Source organism: Ruditapes philippinarum, unplaced genomic scaffold, assembly GCF_026571515.1.
Source record: "Ruditapes philippinarum isolate M1 unplaced genomic scaffold, ASM2657151v2 ctg3627_1_1_1_1, whole genome shotgun sequence".
In the NCBI taxonomy this organism is placed as follows: domain Eukaryota; kingdom Metazoa; phylum Mollusca; class Bivalvia; order Venerida; family Veneridae; genus Ruditapes; species Ruditapes philippinarum.
The window spans coordinates 1-23,364 of record NW_026857599.1 but is presented as its reverse complement, the minus strand read 5'-3'; the positions used below and the strand labels follow the sequence as shown (position 1 = coordinate 23,364).

The window sequence follows — 23,364 nt, the reverse complement described above, 5'->3', positions numbered from 1 at the left end:
TTTAAAAGTGAAAAGAGAAGTTAATTTGAAATCAGTTGTTGTTGACAACTGCGATCATTATCAAACATAATTACAGCTATGAATTTTAATGGAAACATGGCAAATATAATAACAGAAAATATATTAAGAGAAAACAAAAATGTGCTTATAACATAAATGAAAAAAAGTGATTTATTCCAGTTGCTGTTTCATTTCCAACGAACAAGATTGGGGTTTGACTCAAAATCAGTTTAACGTATATCTAAATAACGACTCAGGGGAATCACTTATAACTTTTGCTTATTGTTCCTTACCTTCATCTACGTCGACATAAATAATATATTCACTTCTGAATTCCGCATTATTTGTGCGTATTGGAATTGTTATTGTTTTTTGTTGTTTTTTTTTTGTTTGTAACAACAACCTTGGCAATTAGGATTTACATATAATTCAATGTCCTTTTCATATTCAGACTTTATTCCGATCCATTCGTTAGGTAATAGAAGTTTTACAAGTTTCTTTTGGTATTTTTCCTACTTTATTTATGGTAAGTATCTATTTATTAAATAATTTTGTAAACACTTCATTTTGTTATTGTCTGTATATTGTTTCCGAAACAATTTTCACAACTTAACTTTGACCATAGCATTAATCATAGCATAATTATTGTATATAACATATGTAACATAAATTCAATCATAAAAAACACACACACACACACACAGACAGACACACACAAACGCACGCACGCACACACGCAAACACCCACAAAAACAAAAGCAAACAAAAATATAAAATAGCAAACATTGTCGACATATAATTGGCACCAAAGGCAAATATTCGTGCACTTAATTTCGCATTATGTAGAACGTCAAATAAATGTAAATTTAACATTTCGTTTTTAATATCAAGAATTGATAGCAACAAAATTGTTTTTTAATCTTTATTACAATCAATAACTTGAACACTTTTTTAACCGTAATCAAAATTGTATAATAAGGGCCAAAGCTTACTTCAAAATAGGACGTATTCGTATAAAATACCGGTTGAGAAGAAAATACCGTGGTTACGCTGTAATTCGTGTAAAAATTAAATTGTTTGGTCCATTATGGCACGTTCGAAATATTGTCATTGTCATTTACGACCCATCACTGTCTCCTCGATTTCGCAGCCTTTTCTCTTTAAATATTCACTCTATATAATATATAGCTGTTATCAATTTTATTCATTCCAATCCTTTTACTTTAACTACCGTATAATGTGCATTCGTACAAATGTGATCCATGTAAAACGTTTTGGGCTCATAATAGGTATGATCAATTCTCTCCATCAAATGCGTATTTGTTTTACACAGAAGAATACCCATAATTTGAAGTTAAAAGCATTCGAATAAAGTTTACTGATAAGAGATTCTCTGAACGGAAGTAAATTAAGCAAACGCAGGTCGCAGGGACATTTTTATTTGACATTGAATGTTTAGTAAATATGTGACACTGAAATTAATGTTTTTTCCCCAATTATATCCATTTATTTACTGTTATTTTGTTGTCCCCCACCTTTTCGAAGAAAAAAGGGGGATATAGAGATAGGCTCCATCCGCTTGTGATGTCTGTCTCTTCGTCCGTCTGTCCGTCTGTCACACGTTCGTGTCCGGTCCATAACTTTATCATTTATCAAAGGAATTTGTAATAGCTTTGCACAAATGTTTGTTATAATAAGACGATGTGTCATACGTAACAACCAGACCTCTATCTCCAGGGTGAAGTTCGCACTTGCTCATTCAAGGTCAATATTGTCTTTTTGGGGGTATATGACGTGGCTGGTCCATAACTTTCTTATCTTTGAAGGGATTTAGAAATACTTGCAACAATTGTTCATAATAATGAGACGATGTGTCATGCACAAAACCGGTCACCTACCTCCAAGGTCAAGGTCACACTTGGAGGTCAAATATTAACATAGTCTGTTTTAGGGTATATTTTGTGTCAGGTCTATAACTTCTTCATAGATCAATAAATTTTGAAAATACTTGGCACAAATAGTCACAAAAATAAGATGATTTTTCATGCGCAAAACCTGAACCCCTACCTCTAAGGTCAATGACACACCTAGATGTCAAAGATTAAAATAGTCTGTTATAGGGTATATTTTGTGTCCGATCTATAACTTCTTCATAGATCAAGGGATTTTGTAAATACTCGGCACAAATGTTCACAATAATGAGGCGTTGTGTTATGTGCAAGAACCAGTCGCCTACACTAAGGTCAGGGCAAAAATTAATGTAGTCTGTTATAGGGTACATTATCAGTTCGGTCTTACAAGGTCGCACATACAATTAAAAGATATCATAGTCTGTGTTTTCGTATCCAGAGAATAACTCAAAAGTATTAGAGATAAACTCGGTGTAGGATAATTGTTCCATGCCTTTTGGAAGAAAAAAAGGGATGTAGAAATTGACTCCATCTGTTTGTCCCATCAAAGAATTTTGAAACAGTTTAGCTTAAATGTTTTGTTTAGACATAATAAGACAGCCTGATAACAAAACGTGCACTAGTATAGTGATTCCAGTTTCTTACACTGACCATCCCTCACTATTTTATCTGTCTTGTAAATGGTTTGTATCATTTTGTTGTTTTGAAATATTGATAACCACATAAATGTATTTCTATTGAAACATACGATACATGGGATTTATTTCATTTTATTTCATTATGAAATAGATTTATTGTTGCATTTGAAGATCTAGCATTGATCAAAATTTTGGACTACAAGTTCTGATCCATGCCTCAATCTTTAAAAATAACACACTTTTATGCTTCATATAATACTTCCCTAAGGCGGGGGACGTTGGTAGCTCTGTTACAAATTCTTGTTATTTCTGTCCTAAGTTTAACGAAGTTAGAAATCCTATAACTGATTATGTATCTTTGGAAACGAAAGCGGAAGTATATTCTTGTATACTTACTACTTTCCTTATCACATGAAATGACAGCGATAACGTCATTGCATACGTACCAAAATAGTTTATGCTTCATTTGCCTACGTACCAAATAGTTTATTATTCATCTTAGCACTATTTCTTATATATGGTCAGTTCAATTACCTTAATTATACCACACCACTTAAAGTCTTTACACTTTACCTTTTATTTCGAAGTTAACACAAGAAATGGGTCATGTATGGCTTATCATATTTTAACTTGAAATACTTAGAAATAAGAACAGAACTTTTAAAAGTAACACTGCGTATAAAATATGTTCGCCTTATTGCAAAAACATAGTTATAAGTGACAAGGAAATGTATTTCATTAAGAAAATGTATAAGAGAGATGGAAAAGCGGGTGAAGAATGGTTAAGTCTAGCTCAGCTCCAAAGTGATAAATATTTATATTTCACTTTTGAGTCAAAATAAACAAAACAAACCTTATCAAGTAGCGTTTGCATTTGTGTTATATCAAACTTATCAAAACACAACGGCGCTAATTTGATTGAAATAAAGACGTTATTCGTTGGAATTGCTAATTCACTTGTACCAACAAGGCAGTCTGAAGAACAGCGATATCCTCTTCCGCAGTGAACATGAATGTGTACTTTTTGACTTTTTGCCAACCATGACCTTGATGTTGTGCCATACATATCATAAGCCGAAAGTTTCACAATAGTAATTATTTGTGCCAAGTAATTTAAAATCTTCCACAAAGTCAAAAAGTTATGGAGAACATATAACCTTGGCCTTGGGGGTAACAATCTGGATATTGAGCTCTATCGATTGTGTCATGGTGGGGATATTTGTGCCAAGTAACTTTTAAACCTTTGAATTGTCAATAAATCATAGAGCGAACATGAAAAATAGATGTCTTTACATTGAACCTTTGTGTGTGGCCCTGACCTTAACCCTTTACCACATATATACGCGAACCAACGCACTTTCGACCCCCCCCCCTTTTTTTAGGCCTGAAATAGTGAAAAAATGTCCTATTTGGGCCCAAAATACAGGTTTTCGTTTGAGAAATGTTTCTAAAAAAAAGTGAGCAGTTTTTTGGCGCCGCACCCTATCCAAAAGATACATCAGGGGGTTGCCAGAAGGGGGAAGTGCCCCCTTCTGTTTGGGGGTTTGAAGGGGGCGGAGTCCCCCTCATCGCAAAGAAAATTTTGGACTTGTGAGAAGCTTAAAATGATCCCAGGTCGATCATAAGGTAACGTGTAACCAACGCTGAAAAGCCTTTGACCCTATCTCAATCCCTTGAGAAGTTACAGCACTTTGAAATAAATTTTGATGGAAAAAATCGAGGCAAAATAGTGATTTTGGCAATTTTGAGATGTCCCCTCGTTGCCATGGTAACAGGAAATTAAAGACTGAGCATGTCGTTACATAGGCAATAGTCCAGTCAACATTTGTGCCAAGTTTGACTAGTATTGAAGCATTTTTCATAGTTTCATTGCAGTTTGAACTTGTAAGAGGAGGCTTTTCAGTGAAAATGGCCATTTTTCACAATATGCTCATGGGGGAAAGGGTTAACTAAAAAAATATAAATGTTACAAAACAACAATTTTTCACCAAAATTAGGTAAAAGACCACATGTTAACATGGAAAAACTAGATTTTGGGTGATTCCAAAGTTTTTCATCATTTTTTGTTAACCCTTTACCACATATATACGCGAAACAACGCACTTTCGACCCCCCCCCCATTTTTTAGGCCTGAAATAGTGAAAAATGTCCTATTTGGGCCCCAAACACAGGTTTTCGTTTCAGAAATGTTGCTAAAAAAATTGAGCACATTTTCGGCGCCGCACCCCATCCAAAAGATACATCAGGGGGTTGCCAGAAGGGGGAAGTGCCCCCTTCTGTTTGGGGGGTTTGAAGGGGGCGGAGTCCCCCTCATCGCCAAGAAAATTTTGGACTTGTGAGAAGCTTAAAATGACCCCAGGTCGATCATAAGGTAACGTGTAACCAACGCTGAAAAGCCTTTGACCCTATCTCAATCCCTTGAGAAGTTACAGCACTTTGAAATAAATTTTGATGGAAAAAATCGAGGCAAAATAGTGATTTTTGGCAATTTTGAGATGTCCCCTCGTTGCCATGGTAACAGGAAATTTAAGACTGAGCATGTCGTTACAAAAGCAATGGTCCAGTCAACATTTGTGCCAAGTTTGATTAGTATTGAAGCATTTTTCATAGTTTCATAGCAGTTTGAACTTGTAAGAGGAGGCTTTTCAGTGAAAATGGCCATTTTTCACAATATGCTCATGGGGGAAAGTGTTAAGGGGTTTGACTTTATTATTGTGCTATGCGAATGGTGTCCTAATGGTGATCATTTCTGCCAAGTTATCTAAAAAATTGCAGAGGTTTAGATGTATATAGTCTAATAATGGTGATCACTTGTGCCAAGCTATTAAAAAAAATCAGTGGTTAAAACGTTATGGAACGGACACGAAATATAGACTTTAACACTTGACCTGTAAGTGTGACCTTGATCCTAGGGGTAACAACCCAATTTTTGCGCTCTGCACCTTGTCCTAAGATTGTGATCACTTGTGACAAGCTATTTTTAAAAAAACCAAAGGTTTAAAAGTTATGGAGGGGGCACAAAAAGCAGATTTTTTTTATATATTTGACCTTTAAGTGTGACCTTTACCTTGGGGAAAGCAACCGAATTTTTGCGCTCTGCACATGTTCTTATAACGGTGATCAATTGTTCAAAGTTATTTTAGCGGTAAAAAAGTAATGGAGCGGACACGAAATAAAGCCTTTTTATTATGAGATGAAGACTTTTTAACATTTGACCTGTAAGTGTGACCTTAACCTTGGGGATAGCAACCCAATTTTTGCGCTCGGCGTAATGGTGATTACTTGTGCGAGGCTATTTTCAAAAAATATTGGTTTAAAAGTCATGGAGCGGACACGAAATGTAGGCTTTGATTTATGAAATGAAGAAATTTGACCTTTAAATGTGACCTTGGCCTTGGGATAGCAACCCAATTTTTGCGCACTGCACATCGACTCATTATTGTGATCACTTGTGCCAAGTTATTTTAAAAGTTTTCAGCGGTTTAAAAGTTATGGAGCGGACATGAAAGTGTTACGGACGGACGTTCCTACTGAGTTGACATTATGGGGTTTTTTCTTTGATCTCCTTTGATCTCTAAAACCCCATAAGCAACGTATTTGCACCCCATAAGCAACCTTTTTCCTCACAAGTACCGTCTATACGGATTGAACATGGATATTCACCCCACATCGTCATTTCAGTGAGCTCGGACAGACTGACAGACGGACAGGCCATTTCTATAATCCCTTTCCGCTATGCGGAAGGAAATAAATAAACAAAGGTCATTGTCGGTGTCACATTGGTGCTTTTCCATACATTATTACGTCATTACGTAACTAAACGATGCCCTTTTTTGTTTTTTTGTACCCGTGTTTCGCTGATATCACAATAATTCATTTCTTTAATTGAACAAATAAGTTACTATCCAATTCTCCAACATATAGGCCAAAGATTACAATCGATCTTTGAAAACTTTGATTGATGAAATGTTTGAAAAATGATTTCAATAAAATGTGTGTACTAGTAAAAATTAGACATAGCCGGTGCAAGGAACATAAGCGATAGCTAGTTGCGTTGGAATACTCTCAGTGAACAGCCCCAACTTTACAAAGTCTACATCATCTTTTGTTTTGCCGTTTGGCATGTTTTAGGAACTTTTGTTTTGTTTTTTTCTGTTTTTCTATTTTTCTATTTTTCTCTTGATTTCACCGAAACTTGAAAAGGACTATAATATTGATATGAAGAAATATTTTTTAATTTTAATTATTCACCTTTGTAATTTCATATTAAATTAAAGTTATATCTGAAATATCGATAGTCTACCACTCGACATAATTTTATATAACGCTGTAATAAACTCTTTGTTTCAACTTTTGAGAACACTTCAACTTTCCTTATATATGTCCTATTCCTGATCGATGTCAATATAGGTGTTTTTCTTGTGTAGCAGGGTATTTTGGAAGTTGGGGACTGTATTACGTAGGTGAACGTTGCTTTCCCTTGTAACCTACATATACATGTTTTGCTGATATCGCAATCATTGATGTTTGTTAAACAGTTATCACCTATAGCCCCCCCCCCCTCCCCCAATAAAAAAGGTTATTAATTTGCTTATTAAATTACTTGAAGAAGTAAGTTTAGTTCCTATTAACTAAAAAAATATGTAAAAGTTAACAAATTGATCTTTGAAAACTTTTATTGATGATATTATATTTCCATATTAGCATGATATAACTAAGAAAAATATTTAAAATACAGTAGATTCTACAACGAAATGTCTATTTATTTAAAAATAATCGCCAGTTAAAGTCAATTACGCGGATTTTATTAAACCTATTAGATATTTTTATTATTCTAAAATAAAATGAAATAAAATACAACGCAACACTGATAATGCACTAAATATCACTGTGCAACTATCTAAACCATATTTTTGGCTCATAATTTAACATTAAAATCATTGCTATTAAAATCAATGCTATTAACAATGAATCTGTGCATGATATTTTACTTATAAGATATCACAATAAGATCATAAGACAGTAGTGAACTAATAAATCCTCGTGACACGAAATTCTTTGAAAGGAAGTCAATCAATATTACGGATTGGGGGTATCATTTAATATGATTTTAAGAATCTTTGATAAAAAAAATATACAAAAAAGTTATATATAACTTCTACATGCATTTATATAGAAATTTATATTTTATTTGCTAACTGAATCAAAATGGTTTCGTCTGCTTTTCGTTGCTTTAATAAAGTGAAAAGGGAAATTAATTTTAAATCGTTTGTTGCTGACAACTACGATTATCAACAAACATTATTACTGTCATATAACTTGCAATGGAAACATGGCAAATATGATAAATAGACAAAATGAACTGATATTAAGAGAAAGGAAACCTTTCTTCATTATAACAAAAAAAAAGAAGTTGTTTATACCAGTTTCGGTTTCATTTCTACTGAACAAGATGGGGCTTGTAATCAAAATCAGTTCCTTACTTCCATCGTCGTCGGCATAAATTATATAATTATTCACTTTTAAATTTCTCATCGTTTGTGCGCTTAAGGAACTATTTATCGTTTTTATTGTTTTAAACTTTTCATTTCATTGGCGATTTCATTGGAGATTGCTTTGTTTTCATTACAACGAATCAGCAGTTAGAAGTAACTTATAATACAATGTACTTGTCATATAAATGACTTCATCTGATCCATTCGTAAGGTCAAAGAGCTTTTACAAGTTTTTGATATCTTCCTTCTTTATGTATGCTTAAGTAAGTTTTGTAAGGTCTGTATATTGTATGTTAAGGAAAACTCTTTTCCATACATTTTTTTCCATTTCTTTCTTTGATTGTGTAAAGTTATAAATATCACTATTGTCAAACACGTTCAGTATATAAAGATACTTTTTGCATTAAAATGTTAATTCCAAATAAAAAGTGGAACATCTGACTCATTGAAAATCCATTTACTATTATATCTTATATATACTAATGTAACCTGTATGAGTTCCTCTGTCTATTATTATTTTCTGAATCGTACTGGTTAACTGTTGATCAACTGTTATGCCATGACATTGTACCACATTGAACACTTATCATAATGCTTATAAACAATTTTGCTACAATTTTGAACTCTAATTTTACATATCTCTTTCTAGTTTATCTTTTTTTTAAAAATTGCAAAAAACCTTCTTTCACTTTACAAATAAATCACTGAAATAATCTTCTTTAACACGTTTTATACAGTTCCCAGCAAATCCGATTCTCTAATAATAAAACTAATTTCCAGATAGTTAAAAACAATATAATGTAATAATAAAAAATATTAATTATGATTATCGATTAATATCGATTATTCGATAGAGTACAATTTGACTTCGAATAACCCATGGATTCGAAATTTCATTTCCGATTAGTGGTACACGGCTACTACTAAACCTTGACCATAACATTAAACATAGCAAAAAAAATATTGCTTTTTATAACACATATGTAACTTGAATTCAAACGACCAAAAAAAAAAAAAAAAAAAAAAAAAAAAACCATACAAAAACAAACAAACACACAAAAACAAAGAGAAATGTGTCGAAATAAATATTGACTTGGCATCAAAGACATAACTACGTACATTTAATTCCGTATAATGTTGAACGTAAAATAAATCTAACACTTTGCTGTCAATAGCAATGACGCAACACCATTGTATCAATTGAAATCATTATTCCTTATTCGAAATTGTATAATAGGGACAAAAACAATGGACGTTTTCGAAAAATGGATATCGAGTAATACTTTCGTGTTATATTTATCTATATAGACTATGTGTATTGAACAGGACCGAGCGACTAATGCGGATAATACCGGATGTCTAGAAAATCGGTGGATAGACTGTAAATCATGTAAAAATTAAATTGTTTTGTTCATTATAGCAGGTACGAAATATTGTCATTATTAATTACGAACCCGCACTCGCTCCTCGATTTCACAGCAATTTGCTCTTTTAATAGTGCTCATTATATATAATATGTAGTACATGTAGTTGTTATCAATTCTATACATTTCAATCCCTTTACTTTAACTACCTTATAATGTGCATTCGTACAAATGTAATCAATGTGTTCATAATAGCTGGCTGAATTGTAAATTCGTATTTGTTTTACACAGACGGATACCCTTACGATAAAGTCAAAAGCAATCGAATAATGTTTACAGATAAGAGATTCTCTGAACGGAAGTAAATTAACAAACGCAGGTAATTTTTTATATGACAATGAATGTTAAGTAAACATAAATATACAACACTAACGTTTTGTTTTTTCAATTATTTCTATTTATTTACAGTTACCTAAGTTTAACGAATTAAGAAATTCTGCAAATGGTTATGTATCTTTGAAAACGAAAGAGGAAGTATATTCTTGTACACTATACTATGAAACTACTTCCATTATCATTTGAAATTACATCGATACGTACCAAATACTTGTACGTAATGAGAAATAAAATTAGGTAAAATGATAAACACAAGAAGGGTTTTATTCAGGTTTTTCTGTTGAACTGAACGTGTTGTCGCTTCCTTTCTAATAACATTGACGGATGCAAGTTTGTCGTGTCAAGTAAATCAGTCGTTTTCTGTTTGTTTGATTGATTTATTTGTTCCCTAAATTTTCATTGTGTTGTATATCATTAACACATATTTAGTTATTAATGAAAGTTTTTTGTTCAAAGAACTTTATTTTAATTAAATGCTATATCAAACTTACAAGACAGAACAGTATTTGTTATTTGTTATATCTGTGTGAAAATCTAAATATTTATACTTTTTATACACATGAAGTTCCATAAAATGGTTAAATTTTCTCTTCCTTTTGTTTTGATAAGTCAGGTTTCACAAATATACATGTAAAGTTACTTATATCTTCTCAGTTGATTTAGTAATATATTTACACATACATTTTCATAAATCTTAAGATAAACGATAAAATACTTCATTTTTAGCATTGTTTCTTATCTATGGTCAGCTCAATAACCTTAATTATTCTACACCACTTCAAGTCCGTTACCTTATATTCCGAAGTTAACAACAGAAATGGTCATTGATGACATATTTTGACTGGTGATAATTAGAAATAAGAACATAACTTTTTGAAATTAACTTTTCGAATAAAATATGTTCGTTTAATGTCGAAAACATAGTTTTTACTCAGTGAAAAAAGGAAATATTTTTCATAAAAAAATATATACCAAAATATAACGGGAGGGAAAAAGCGGGGTGAAGAATAGTGAAGTCTTGGTCCAAAACGATAAAATAATTCACTCTTTCCGTCAAAATAAACAAGACGTTTTCTTATCAAGAAGTTTTTGCATTTGGTGTTAGGCCAAGCTTATCAAAACGCAAACACAATTGGTATGAAATAAAGACAGTCTATCAACGTTATGCGTTGAATTGTTATTGCTAATTCACTTGTACCTTTTTTAGGCCTACTTAGTTTAGTATTCGTCGCGGTATGACAGTAATGTGTCAGTGTTGCCGTTAAACACAAATAGATAAATTTCCCCTTAATCGGTGTCAAATTTGTGCTTTTCCCTTGTAACTGGGTTATTAAGTAACGACTTTAATTTATTATATAATTATGGAGAAATGGAAGACTGTCTATTACGTCATAACGTAATAAACACTTCTCTCCTTTGTTATTTTTGTACTTATGTTTTCGCTGATATCACAATAATTAATTTCTTTTATTGAACAAATAAGTTTAGTTTCCATTTTTCAAAATAAGGGCAAAAACTTACAAATCGATCTCTGAAAACTTGGCTGATAAAAATATACTTCCGCATTTGCATGATAAAAGTAAGAAAAAATACTTAAAATACGGTGAATTCTAAAACGAAAAGTCAATACATGTAAAGCAATCGCCAGTTATAGTCGAAAATGTTGGTTTCTTGTTTACTTATAAAATGAACTTATCAAAGATCAGAAGTAATCGGATCAATCCACGTGACACGAAATTCTTTGAAAGGAAGTAAATTAATTTAGGAATTTAGGAGGTAAAATTTGTAAGATTTAAAGAACTTTTGATAACATTTTATACCTGTTCTAAAAACTTAAATTAACATTAATTCATAGCATTATTTCATACATGCTAAAAATATTTTAAGCAATAAAATAAACATAATAATCACATAAACGCAAATAAAATATTTTATTCACGTTTCGGTTTTGTTTAATTTAATTGGGCTTGGAATTATTAAGACGTAAATAATTTTGTTGCTTTTTTGTCTAAAGAAAACTAGTGGTTACTTTAGCTTAGCTAATATGACTCAGTAATGTTCTAGAATATTTAAAATGTTGTTCATATTTTCGTTGTAATCATTCATGACATGACAACTAAATCAACTTATTTCTGTTAGCCTAATCTCATTGAAACCATTAAAACGAAATGTTTAAAAAAGGTTTGAATAATGTATTTGTACGAGTGAATATTAAACATAGCCGGTGCAAGTTTTAACGGTCAAATGAGTGCCATTAACAATAAACGGGTATATAATGTAAGGTATTTTAGTTAGTAAGATTTAACGATAAGATCAGAAGTAATCGAATAAATCCTCGTGACACAAAATTCTTTGAAAGGAAGTAAATTAATTTTACGGACTCGGAGGTAATATTTAGTATGATTTAAAGAATCTTTGATAATAATTCATACAGAAAATGATTATCTATAACTTCAAAAAGCATGTATTCAAGAAATAATATTTTATTTGCTAAATGAATAAAAATAATTTTGTCTCATTTTTATTGCTTTAAAGAGTGAAAATTTGAAATCAGTTGATGTTGACAACTGCGATTATCAAACATAATAACTAATTTATTTATTTAGTGAAGTGAACAGGACAACGCGCCTTCTGCGGATAATACCGGTTGCGAAAAAAAAGTGGTTACTCTGTTAATCATGTAAACTTTGAATAGGGCCCGTATGTCTCGTTTACTTTCACTTTCGATTTACCACTTCCGGGTACATCGGCAGACTTATTTACCGTTACGCATATAGGTAACCCGAAGAACTCGAGAGATATAGAAGTTCAATTTGTTTCGCTCCTCTTCAGATTTGAAGGAATGGAAAGCACGGGTCAAAAAATGCAGGTAGATCAGTTATCTGACGGAAAACGAGGGATTTATAGATTTTAATAAAACTAGTTTATTTTTCGGATAGTGACAATTGTTTCGGATGTTTTGTCAAGGTAGTGAATTCTAGTTGTTTAGCTTTTAGTATTGTTTTAAAACTACTGATGTGAGAAATTTATTCAAACCATATTAACTTATTGAAATAATCAATGGAGAAACACTTTAATTCTAGTGTATATTAAAGTAAAGTTAATATACAAAATTCGGACATTGCACAGTAATTCGGATATTTCTTCCCTTCCATTTCATTTTATCAAGATTTCAATTACTTACATTAGTATAATAAAATCCAGTTTCCAAGTAAAAGTTTTGATAATTAAATATTTGATGGATAGATCATCGATTGATACAAACTTTAATTGTCTTGTTCCATTTCTAACTATGGAGAATAGTATCAAGGCACTAACACTTATGTTTTTATTCTCTTCCTTTTTCAATTATATATACATGTTAATGTGATATCTAGCAAATTATGATTGAATTAAAAAATATAATATTTAAATAAACCATTTCAGATGTGTAGACAGGGAAGTATATGACAAGTATAGAATAAACAGTTGTTCACTATGGACCATTAATCAACTGTTTGCACTGCCTATGATCCTGAAATATCTATACATCAAAGGTAAAATGTAAAATAATTGATTAATTTTTAGTTGAGATTGGAAAGATAAACAATTATCAAAATATTTAAATAATTTTTGGATTTTACTGCATGATAATTGATAAGTAAATAAAACATGAAAAACAGTCATGAAGATCAATATTTTTGACTGTTATATATTATGTGTTGTTGTTTATCTTTAATGTTTATTTACTTCAAATATTAAATTTTCTGTCAATCATGGCCAGCTTATTATGACAAGTGTAAATATCATTTCTAGTGTTTTACTCAGTGAAATATATTCAGGTCTTACACTTGTAACAACATATTTATTGATTTTTCATTCTGCAGATAAAAAGGAAAAAGATGAAGGAGAATTTGTCCATGAAGACCTTTATTGCAACTACCATCTTCCAGTTCCTTAATTTGAGAATGATATCAGAGAACACACAGTTACAGTGAAATATATGTTTAATATAAAACACTGAGAATAGTCAAATGTACTTTCCTGAAGAAGATGAATGACACCCAGCACAAAAATCTTAATGTAAAAGAGTATGATTTTATGGTGTTTGACACTATGAGTCCTTAATCTAGTTAACTTGTTAATGTCACAATGATAGAAACAGAGAGAAATTTCCACATTTCATTGCAGTTTTAAGTATTAAAACTAGATACTCTATATATACCAAAGTAGAAAACACACCAGAGATAAGGATTTTCATGGAATCACAGTATAGTCATATGTCATTATGGACATTAAATGACTATGAAGTAAATATGAAAAAGAAATAGCAAAAATATTATATATCATCTACTACTAATATTGTGAGGTAATCATTGATTAGCTCACAAATTTGCATTCAAAGCTTTGATATCACTGACCCATTTTTCAATTAGAATATGATTTATAACTCTATGATAATTTGTTCATGTTAATTTTAAAAGTCTTTACATTTGTAAAAGGAAATATTCTTATTCTTGTATCAGTAGACATTCACAGTGTAAATTTACATTGTCCAAAAAACTAATAAGAATTTCAAGTGCTTTCCTGAAGTGTTTCTTCCACTGGAATATCAGTGCGATATATATGCTAAGCAGTGCACTATAAATTGTGTAAAATAAAAGTTTTTCAAACTTATGAACTGTTTTCTGTTTCTACTATTTGGCATATATTTATAGATGTGCTTGATCATAAGGGTTCATCTGCAAAATAAGTGCCACTGTGTACTTTAATTCTCTAACAGCAAATAGCTAGATTGCTTGAATATGCAAGCATTGACTATATTAAATACTATGCATGTCATTTGAATTTTGTCTGTCCTGAAATCGAAACAGACACTATCTAAATAATATTGATGAAAAGTTCTTGACAGCTCTTCAATGACTACATTTACACATATGTACATGGACAAAAGTTAAAAGCATTGTGTGTTGTTTTTTTAAACATTGACAATTTTGAAACAGTCTCAATGGGTATATTAATGTATCAGTGATGTAATTGTTTTGTATCAAGTGCAAACCCTAAGTTTTTCATGTTGTGTATAGATAATTCACTTTTGGCCAAATCTCAGCAGGTTCAATACATTATAAAACAGGTGATTTGAAACCCAAAGAAGTATATGGTATGTAATAACTGCCCCTCTGACACTAAAATCTTTCAAGGAATGCAGAATTGCAAGTCTTCTCAAATTTTGTGATTAAGAGACATACTTGGGCTTTCAAGGGCTAGCAAGCTAGTGTTTTGCTACATAATACTCAACACAGATGAATTGCATTAATATTGTTTACTCTGGTATTACTACCTGCCATGTACAATGCAAATCATGGCTTTTCTAAGACCAGTGAAAGGCTATAACTGGAAGGAAATTTACACATCTTGCCTCGGAAACAAGTTTTTCTTTTAGATGACTTTTTTATTTTATTTAAATGATGGTTATAGATGACATTACTTTTACAATTGCAGTGATTATTGTGGTAGTATGAAATGAAACTCAATCAAGATAGAAACATTTTAATGCAGAACATTTATTATCTTTTTACCATTCTTGTCACCTTACAAGTCTATTTATAACAAATTTATCTTAACTGTTTTGAAACTAAATGATGCCTGGCTGAAACTGTTTTGGACAGCCATTTGCAGAAGATAAATTATCTTTGAATAATTAAGTTAATACAAAGTTACAGTTGACAGGTTATTTATTTCTAACAAAGACATGTTATTTATTTCTAACAAAGACAGATATTTTTTTAACATTTTTACACTGATATATATCTTTGAAGTGTCTTCAACCTTAGTTTTTATTAGAATACAAACATTCAGTCAGACAGTTTACACAAGACATGGAGCTTTAAGAAGCTTTAATTCAGTCAAAATCTGTAATGGCAATGTCTCTACCACTATGTACTCCAAGACTGTGTATGGACATTTTCTTTCAACTATGTCTGGTGGTATCACTATTTGGTTTCTAATCTGACGGTGAACACTCCAAAATAAATCAAGAGCCATGACTCCAACCATGAAATCATATACCTGCATACAAAGAAAATTTATCATGAGTTGAAAGCAATAATAATTGGTCAGCTATAAATTTTAACCATTTCATCTTGTTTTGAATAGAAAAAAATGTTGAAAAGGAAGAAACGAAAAAATGTGATAGTGATTTAGTTCTTTTAACCATTTACTGAACATGATTTAACTAAAATATATGACCCACTTACTTGAGAAATATACTTTAAACAGTATTTAACATGAATTAACTACGTATGCCAAACTGTTTGTTTATTTAGCTACACTGTAATTATTTACAAAAACGAGAACATTATGTTATACAAGAATATTTATTTTTCATTAATGTAGTTGAAGTAGCTTTAAGTATATATTTCTTACCAAAACGATTTTACAGCAGAGCATGCATGTGTGTTTACATCGGATACCAGTTGACGTCTTTCATCTCTACACTTTCCTCAGTCTAAATATCTACAGGAGCAAAATTTTTCATTAAATTTTATGACAATTTATTAAGAATTGGTAATATACAGCTTGACTGTTTGTGCTATATAAAGATAATAATAATAATAAATAATATTTTTAGTTAGAAGAAAATATATTCAACTAAAACACACAAATAATGATATTGAAACGTTTTATCCGAAATATGCCCTGTCCGAAATTTCTAAACATTATATACTTCTGACAGATAATCAGGTAGCGCTATAGAAAATTGATAAAATCAAATTCACAAGTCTAAAGTTAGATGCGAATGATGATGTATCAAATAACAAATCTATTAGATTTACATGGACATAAAAATATTACAACATTTATTGCGATAAACTGAATTCGAAATGACACACCCACCAGAAGATTATACGAAGTTGTCTTTCATTGATACTTGTTCACTTGTTACTTGAAACTATTTGCATTTCGTTAAAAACAAAAAAATTCTGCCAATTTCCACATATCCTTTGCTTTTCCGTGTAAGTTTTACTTTAATACCGGCATACAAGTATTACCCAATATAGATAAGCAATGTTGTTGATATTTGTTTGTACCCGGAAGTGCAAAATATCGTGAAATCTCGCAAGTCACATGACGAGACTTACATACCCTATTGTCTCGTTCATTAAAGCACGTTCGGAATATTTTCATTGTCATTTACGACACGCAATCTCTTCTCGATGTCGCAGCCCTTTTCTCTTCCAGTGTTCATTCCATATAATATATATAATTATCAATTGTATTCATTCCCATCCATTCACTTTAACTACCGTTAAATGTGCATTCGTACAAATAATCCATGTGAAACGCTTTGGATTCATAATAGGTATGTTCACAAAAGCATAACTTAACGATGAAATCAAAAGCAATCGGAAGAAGTTTCCTAAAAACAAGATTCTCTGAAAGGAAGTAAATTAAACAAACGCAGGTAAACTATGACATTGGATGTTTATTTAAGAATATAACACTGAAATTAAGTTTTTGTTTTCTGCAAATTATTTCTATTTTTTAACCGGTACTTTTTTCTGTCGTGAGATAAACGAATTGAGAAATTCCGTGACTGTTTATGTATTTTTGAAAACGAAATAGGAAGTATATTCGTGTATACTTATATTTTTCATTATGACATTAAATTAAATCGAATGAAATAATGCTATACTAATTAACTAAAGCTATTAATTTCACTCAGTTATTTATAATGGATCGTTTTCACTATTCATCGCGTGAAAGGTGAATATTATCAGGTTACATTTAAATTATACCAAACAAGGAAGTATAATTTGACTATTTTCAAGGAACGTTTGAGGTGTAATTCGTATAAGTAATTCTTGTTATAGTAAGATGAATCATAGGGTTCATTATAAAAAGGTGATTTAAATACAAGTTGATAGTTTTAAATATAGTATAATATAAATTGATAGTTTTAAATATAGTATAATATATAAGAAAAAAATGACAAAATCTTATATAAAAATGTAAAGAAAAGGATAACAACATAAAAAAGACAAAACTTGGCTTATCTCAAATAAAAACAGAAAGAAACAATGGAAAATGTGATTCTAAAGAAAAAGAGACAACAAGGAATACCAGTTTGCTTCTTTATACAGAAGCATGCGAGGGGTCAATTTGCAGCAACTACCGGCTCCGGATAAGTTTTAATAATAAAAAATCGTTAAAGAAGCAGCAAAATTTCGGTACACGGTTCCTTCGGTCATAAAATTATAGTGCTTGGTGATAATATAGCTACAATGATTACAGTCACTATTTTTTGAAACATGAAATAAGAAAACGCTATTTAGAAATCAAGCCCTAATGTTTATAGTATTCCTTGGTAATTTGTTTTATTTATATATCCAAAGTTTTAATGCCTTTCTAAAGTCTTTTTCAATCAGAATGTGGTCTGATCTGATAAACACATATCATTATTTTACAACGATTTTAAAATTGTTGAGCATTTTGCCATATTATAATACTTCACAACTTAAATATCCTATTTAAGGCTTTAAATACTTTTCAAAACTAAGCATGTTGGGCTGAATTTTATTTGTTCACTCTTAGTTTCAATCATCTACCAAACAATCTATCAAGCAACTACAAATTGCTCTAGATGAAGTATATCAAATAGATATTAACAATTGAGACATGATATTCTATACTATCATTTATGAACAAACTATTTGTCGTTTCATTTGTTAATTAGTTAAATTAACTGATTTAAATTTAATTTTAGAGATACATATTTTATTTTGTAAACAACCATATTTATTGGATATTTGTTCAAGCACTTTGCAATCTCTTTTCAGTGATTCAAAAATGGCAGGTTCCGCATTGCTTGCGGTTGCGTTTGACTTTGGTACAACATACAGTGGCTACGCTTTCTCGTTCAGGAATGACCCGTTGAAAGTCCAGACTAACCAAGGATGGATAGCTGGAAGCGATCAGCTTATCTCACTAAAAACACCAACGTGTGTTCTACTCAATTCAAGTGGGCAATTCGACTCGTTTGGGTTTGAAGCTGAAAATAACTTTGCTACACTTGCAGAAGACAATAAACACCATGGCTGGCTATTGTTTCGAAGATTTAAAATGATTCTTCACAGCAATGAGGTAAATTTGATAAAAAAGGTGCTTAAAACTTAATATTAAATAACGATCGTTATAAAATATGACCCATTGTTTCTCTTGATAAACATTTGCTAATCGGAGTTTCATATGAGGTGTTTACTTGAGTACTGATATATACACCAGCACTTTCCGTGTTCAATTAAATAAAAAATCGTACATGTACGTATATACGTATAACATTTAATAAATAAGACTAATACAGAAAATAAATCTAAGAAGGCAAAAGTGTTGTGAATAGTTCAAACTTATGTTTTGTTTTCAAAACTTAAAAGTTTTTATAATTTTTGTCCTTATAAACTTTCAGACTGGAGGCTGAGCATGTTGATTACACTATTGTATTTGTATTATAAAAATTGTACACGTTTTACAATGATACAGTTACGATTTTCTTTATTATTACAACTATTGTAAGGCGTTCGTGGCCGAGTAATTAAGGTCGTTGACTGTAAACAACATGCCTGTTGGTTTCAATCGAAACTGCTGTGTGAGGAAGCTATCCAGCTAGCCTATGGAACGTTGGTGGTCCTTTTTAGGTGCCGTTCTTGCCTGAAATAATGCAAGGAAGGTTATCCTCCAACAATAAAGCAAGAAAGTCGCCATATGACCTATACTTTCTTGGTGCGACTTGAAACCTAACCAAATACAAACAAACAAAAACTATGGCTACATTCCAGAAATTTGAAACAATGTGCCAACAAGATTTGAATTGAAAATCAATAATTTTATTGAACGTCGTAGTGTCAACTGTCAACAAAAATATCTAACAGCCGTAAAGATAATTATGGTAAACGTTATAAACGTTATGAAGACGATAATAATATATAAATGACAATAATAAAAATTACGATTATGACATGGTAATAATCTTTGTGTCTAATAATCTTTTGTGTCTAGAATCTGTCAAGATCGACCACTGTTGAAGATATAAACGGAAAATCAATGCCAGCATTGACAATTTTTACAATGTCCATAAAGTTTCTAAAAGAACATTTCACTGATGCACTTAACAAACAAAAGACTGGGATTGAGGACAAAGATATACAATATGTTATTACTGTACCTGCCATATGGAATGATAATGCAAAGCAGTTTATGCGTGAAGCAGCAGAAAAGGTAACTACTTCTTTGAATACAATAGGTAAATTTGATATATTTCTCTTTCCATTCAATTGACTTCCTTTTAAGTCAGTGTGCAAACGTTCAAAAACTGGAACATAATAGGGTCCGTATGTTTCCTTTTAATCTAAATAATGATATTACTGAAAAGAAACACACATGTTTAATGAAATTGTACGCGTAATGTATGGTGATCAAGGATAAAAATGAATTACACAAATTATTTGTAAACATAAGATTTGTCAGATTTATGTATAAGCAATCGGCCCTTGAAATGATGTAAGATATTAATCAATGCAAATTCAAAGGCAAATGACTCGAAAACAAGCTCATTGATCCTCATTTCTTTCGCTTAAAATTGTTCTGTTGGCTAAGATAAACCAAGTTAAAAAATGTTATTATACTGTCTTCATCCAGCATAATTACTTATTAAAACTATTGTTTAATAGTTTCACTCAAATGAATTCCTGTTTGCATTTTATGTCAAATCGATATGTTTTATTAAAAGGCTGGCATAGAAAAAGCACACCTAAAACTGTCTTTTGAACCAGAAGCAGCATCTATTTGGTGTCAGACAATTACTACAGATGTCCAGGAGACATGGTCTAAAGCAGGGAGACAATACATGGTGATCGATCTCGGAGGTTAGTCAAGTAATGTTGAAATATCAATTAATTATACTCCATGGCGATGAATACAATGTTCTTACGAAATTAATTGAAACCATCCTTGTAACAGTCTGTATGATTTCTATGTATTGTATTGTTTTATAATCAAATTACACATCGTTAAGATACTTAAGACAATTGGTTACATGTTGACAACTCATGCGTTAAACCGGCAGCTCAACTGAACCAAAATAATTGATTTAATTAGAAATTATGATTTAATGATATTTTAGCAAATATTTTATCACATAAAGCAGAAAGAAATCAATGAATAACACTTGTTATAGAAAATCAAGACCTTTGCATAGAATAAATAACACAAAAGAATTTAGCCAAAATAATATGATAATACTTTCAAAATTAAAATATTTTAAGTTCCTAGAAGATGGTTGTATATTCATTTGAAAACATTCTTTACAATAACTTATTGTTTCTAAAATATGTTCTTCTCATGCAAATTTTAAGTAATTTAATAATAAGTGTATGTCATACGAAATATATGACATTCCATAAAAATAGAATGTTGTTTTTAAAAAAAAAACAAAAAACAAAAAACAAACATGACATTTGAATGCTTTAGCTTATATGGATTATTTTCAGGAGGTACTGCAGATATATCTGTGCATGAGAAACAAATCGATAACACATTAAAGGAACTCCACAAAGCAAGCGGTGGTCCATGGGGAGGAACAGTTGTTGACGACAATTATCTAGAATTCCTGACCAATATATTTGGGAAAAACACTATTCAGAGATTTAAAGACGAACAAATGGAAGACTACTTTCAATTGCTTAGAGAATTCGAAATAAAAAAGAGAAGCATTAAACCCGAATCAAATGGTATGATAACATTCAGGCTGTCTGCATCACTAAAAGAGCTCTATCAGAAGGGAAACAAACAATCATTAGAGAAGAAACTTGCAAAGTTGAGATTGTCAGATAGGGTAACATTTACCGGCGACAAATTGAGAGTTGAAGCTTCCGTCATTAAAAAGTTGTTTGAGTCCCCGATCGATAGCATGATTGAACATGTGCAACAGATTCTTGCAAAACCAAATATGCAAAAAGTCGAAACAATCCTTTTAGTTGGTGGGTTTAGCGAGTGTAAATTAGCACAAGACTTAATACAGAAAGAATTACAGCACAAGAGAGTCATTATCCCAGAAGAAACAGGCCTTGTCGTTCTAAAAGGTGCAGTACGGTTTGGACATTTTCAGAATATTGTACGTTCGAGAATAATGACCCACACGTATGGACTGTCTGTCGTTGAAGATTTTGTCGAGAGGAAACATAAAAATGCCAAAGTAAAATTCATAAATGGTCAAAAACATGCTGATGATGTATTCTGGATTATGATTCGAGCTGGAGAAGAGGTAAAAATCGGCAAAGTAATTTCTAAAGGTCCATTCACACCAGTTGCTCCTGACAGGTCGTCAGTTATTGTATATTGTACAGAAGAAATGGATCCTGAATACACAACAGACATCGGTTGCAAATACATGGGAACGGTAGTAGTAGACCATGCAAATGGCAGATCGGAAAAGGATAATCAACTAGAGATCTCTTTTATATTTGGTGACACTGAACTTTTCGTAAAAACTGTTAATATCAGAACGAAAGAACAATTTTCTTCGTATATGGACTGTCTATAAAAAAGATGGTCGTCTATTCTACAAATGTATAAAACTTTAGCATCCAAATAATTTGCAAACTTTGTTTTGCATGCAAATACCTTCTGTATTTAAAATAATAAATAGAAGTGAAAATGTTAAGTAAAACGAGTTATGATGATACATTTTCTCGACTATTTCTTTTTGTTATTTGTTTAATATTCAATAAGGAGCAATTGATGCAATGCTTCAGCCTTTAAAGTCATCTCTAGAATTTGACTATTTTCATGGAACGTTTGGTTATTGCTTTTTAAGAAACGTTGAAAGGAAGATGGATGACAGTGTCTTTTATAAAAAGGTTTATGTAAATCAGTTAAGATTGAAATATTGGAATCTTTTAACTTAAAGACAAAATGAGATATAAAAATATTGAAAAGAAAGAAATAACAACATAAAAAGGAAAAAACTCGGCATACGACATTAAAAACTGAATGAAATCAATGGAAAGTAAGCTGCTAAAGAAAAAGAGACAACTAGGGATATCAGTTTGGTTCGTTAAATAGATGACTACAATGTACATGTACATTTTACTTTAGTGGCATTTGAACTAATTGTAACAATGTTACATCCGGATTAATGAAAATGTTACATTTTCAAAAATCAAAATACCATGCAAATATTTTACACTGATAGATCAAAAGAAGTATTCTGTGTTGGATTTTCAAACACTGCATTTGAGGTCAATGAAGAAAGCTAACAGTAGGGGAGATATGAGAGAGTTTGAGTTTGGAAGGCAAAGGCGTAGAGGCGTTTGACGTAATCAATTAGTGTATTGCGTTATGTGTGTTGCATCAGCCGCGTATTATTACACCCGTGGGCAGAGAACGCGTGAAAGTAGATGCTTATCACACACGATTAATTAGTGTCATTTATGAATAATATTTATATTTAGAAAATGTGTATTGGTCATAGAAAAAGATGCTTATCAGTGTCAATAAATCAGAAAAGAGATTTATTTTTGCGCTT

General features: G+C 31.2%; 1 protein-coding gene and 1 long non-coding RNA gene across 5 annotated transcripts; both read left to right on the top strand.

The window, feature by feature from the left end:
• The first annotated feature begins 1,349 nt into the window (after positions 1 to 1,349).
• Positions 1,350 to 22,659, top strand: LOC132750278 (heat shock 70 kDa protein 12B-like). 4 transcript variants are annotated; one of them, XM_060740226.1, is made up of 5 exons: positions 1,350 to 1,422; positions 18,623 to 18,926; positions 19,839 to 20,057; positions 20,569 to 20,704; positions 21,329 to 22,659. In XM_060740226.1, the coding sequence occupies exons 2-5, from the start codon at positions 18,633 to 18,635 to the stop codon at positions 22,378 to 22,380; spliced, it is 1,701 nt and encodes a 566-aa protein (XP_060596209.1). In that variant the 5' UTR covers positions 1,350 to 1,422; positions 18,623 to 18,632; the 3' UTR covers positions 22,381 to 22,659. The 4 variants fall into 4 exon arrangements, with proteins under 4 accessions (XP_060596209.1, XP_060596207.1, XP_060596205.1 ...); XM_060740224.1 differs by lacking the exon at positions 1,350 to 1,422 and adding an exon at positions 9,689 to 9,786 and having other exon boundaries at positions 21,329 to 22,658; XM_060740222.1 differs by lacking the exon at positions 1,350 to 1,422 and adding an exon at positions 11,444 to 11,579 and having other exon boundaries at positions 21,329 to 22,658.
• LOC132750275 (uncharacterized) lies at positions 12,513 to 13,944 on the top strand. Its single transcript, XR_009628523.1, has 3 exons — positions 12,513 to 12,672; positions 13,230 to 13,339; positions 13,670 to 13,944. It is a non-coding gene; the product is annotated as an uncharacterized LOC132750275 (long non-coding RNA).
• Positions 22,660 to 23,364: the final 705 nt, after the last annotated feature.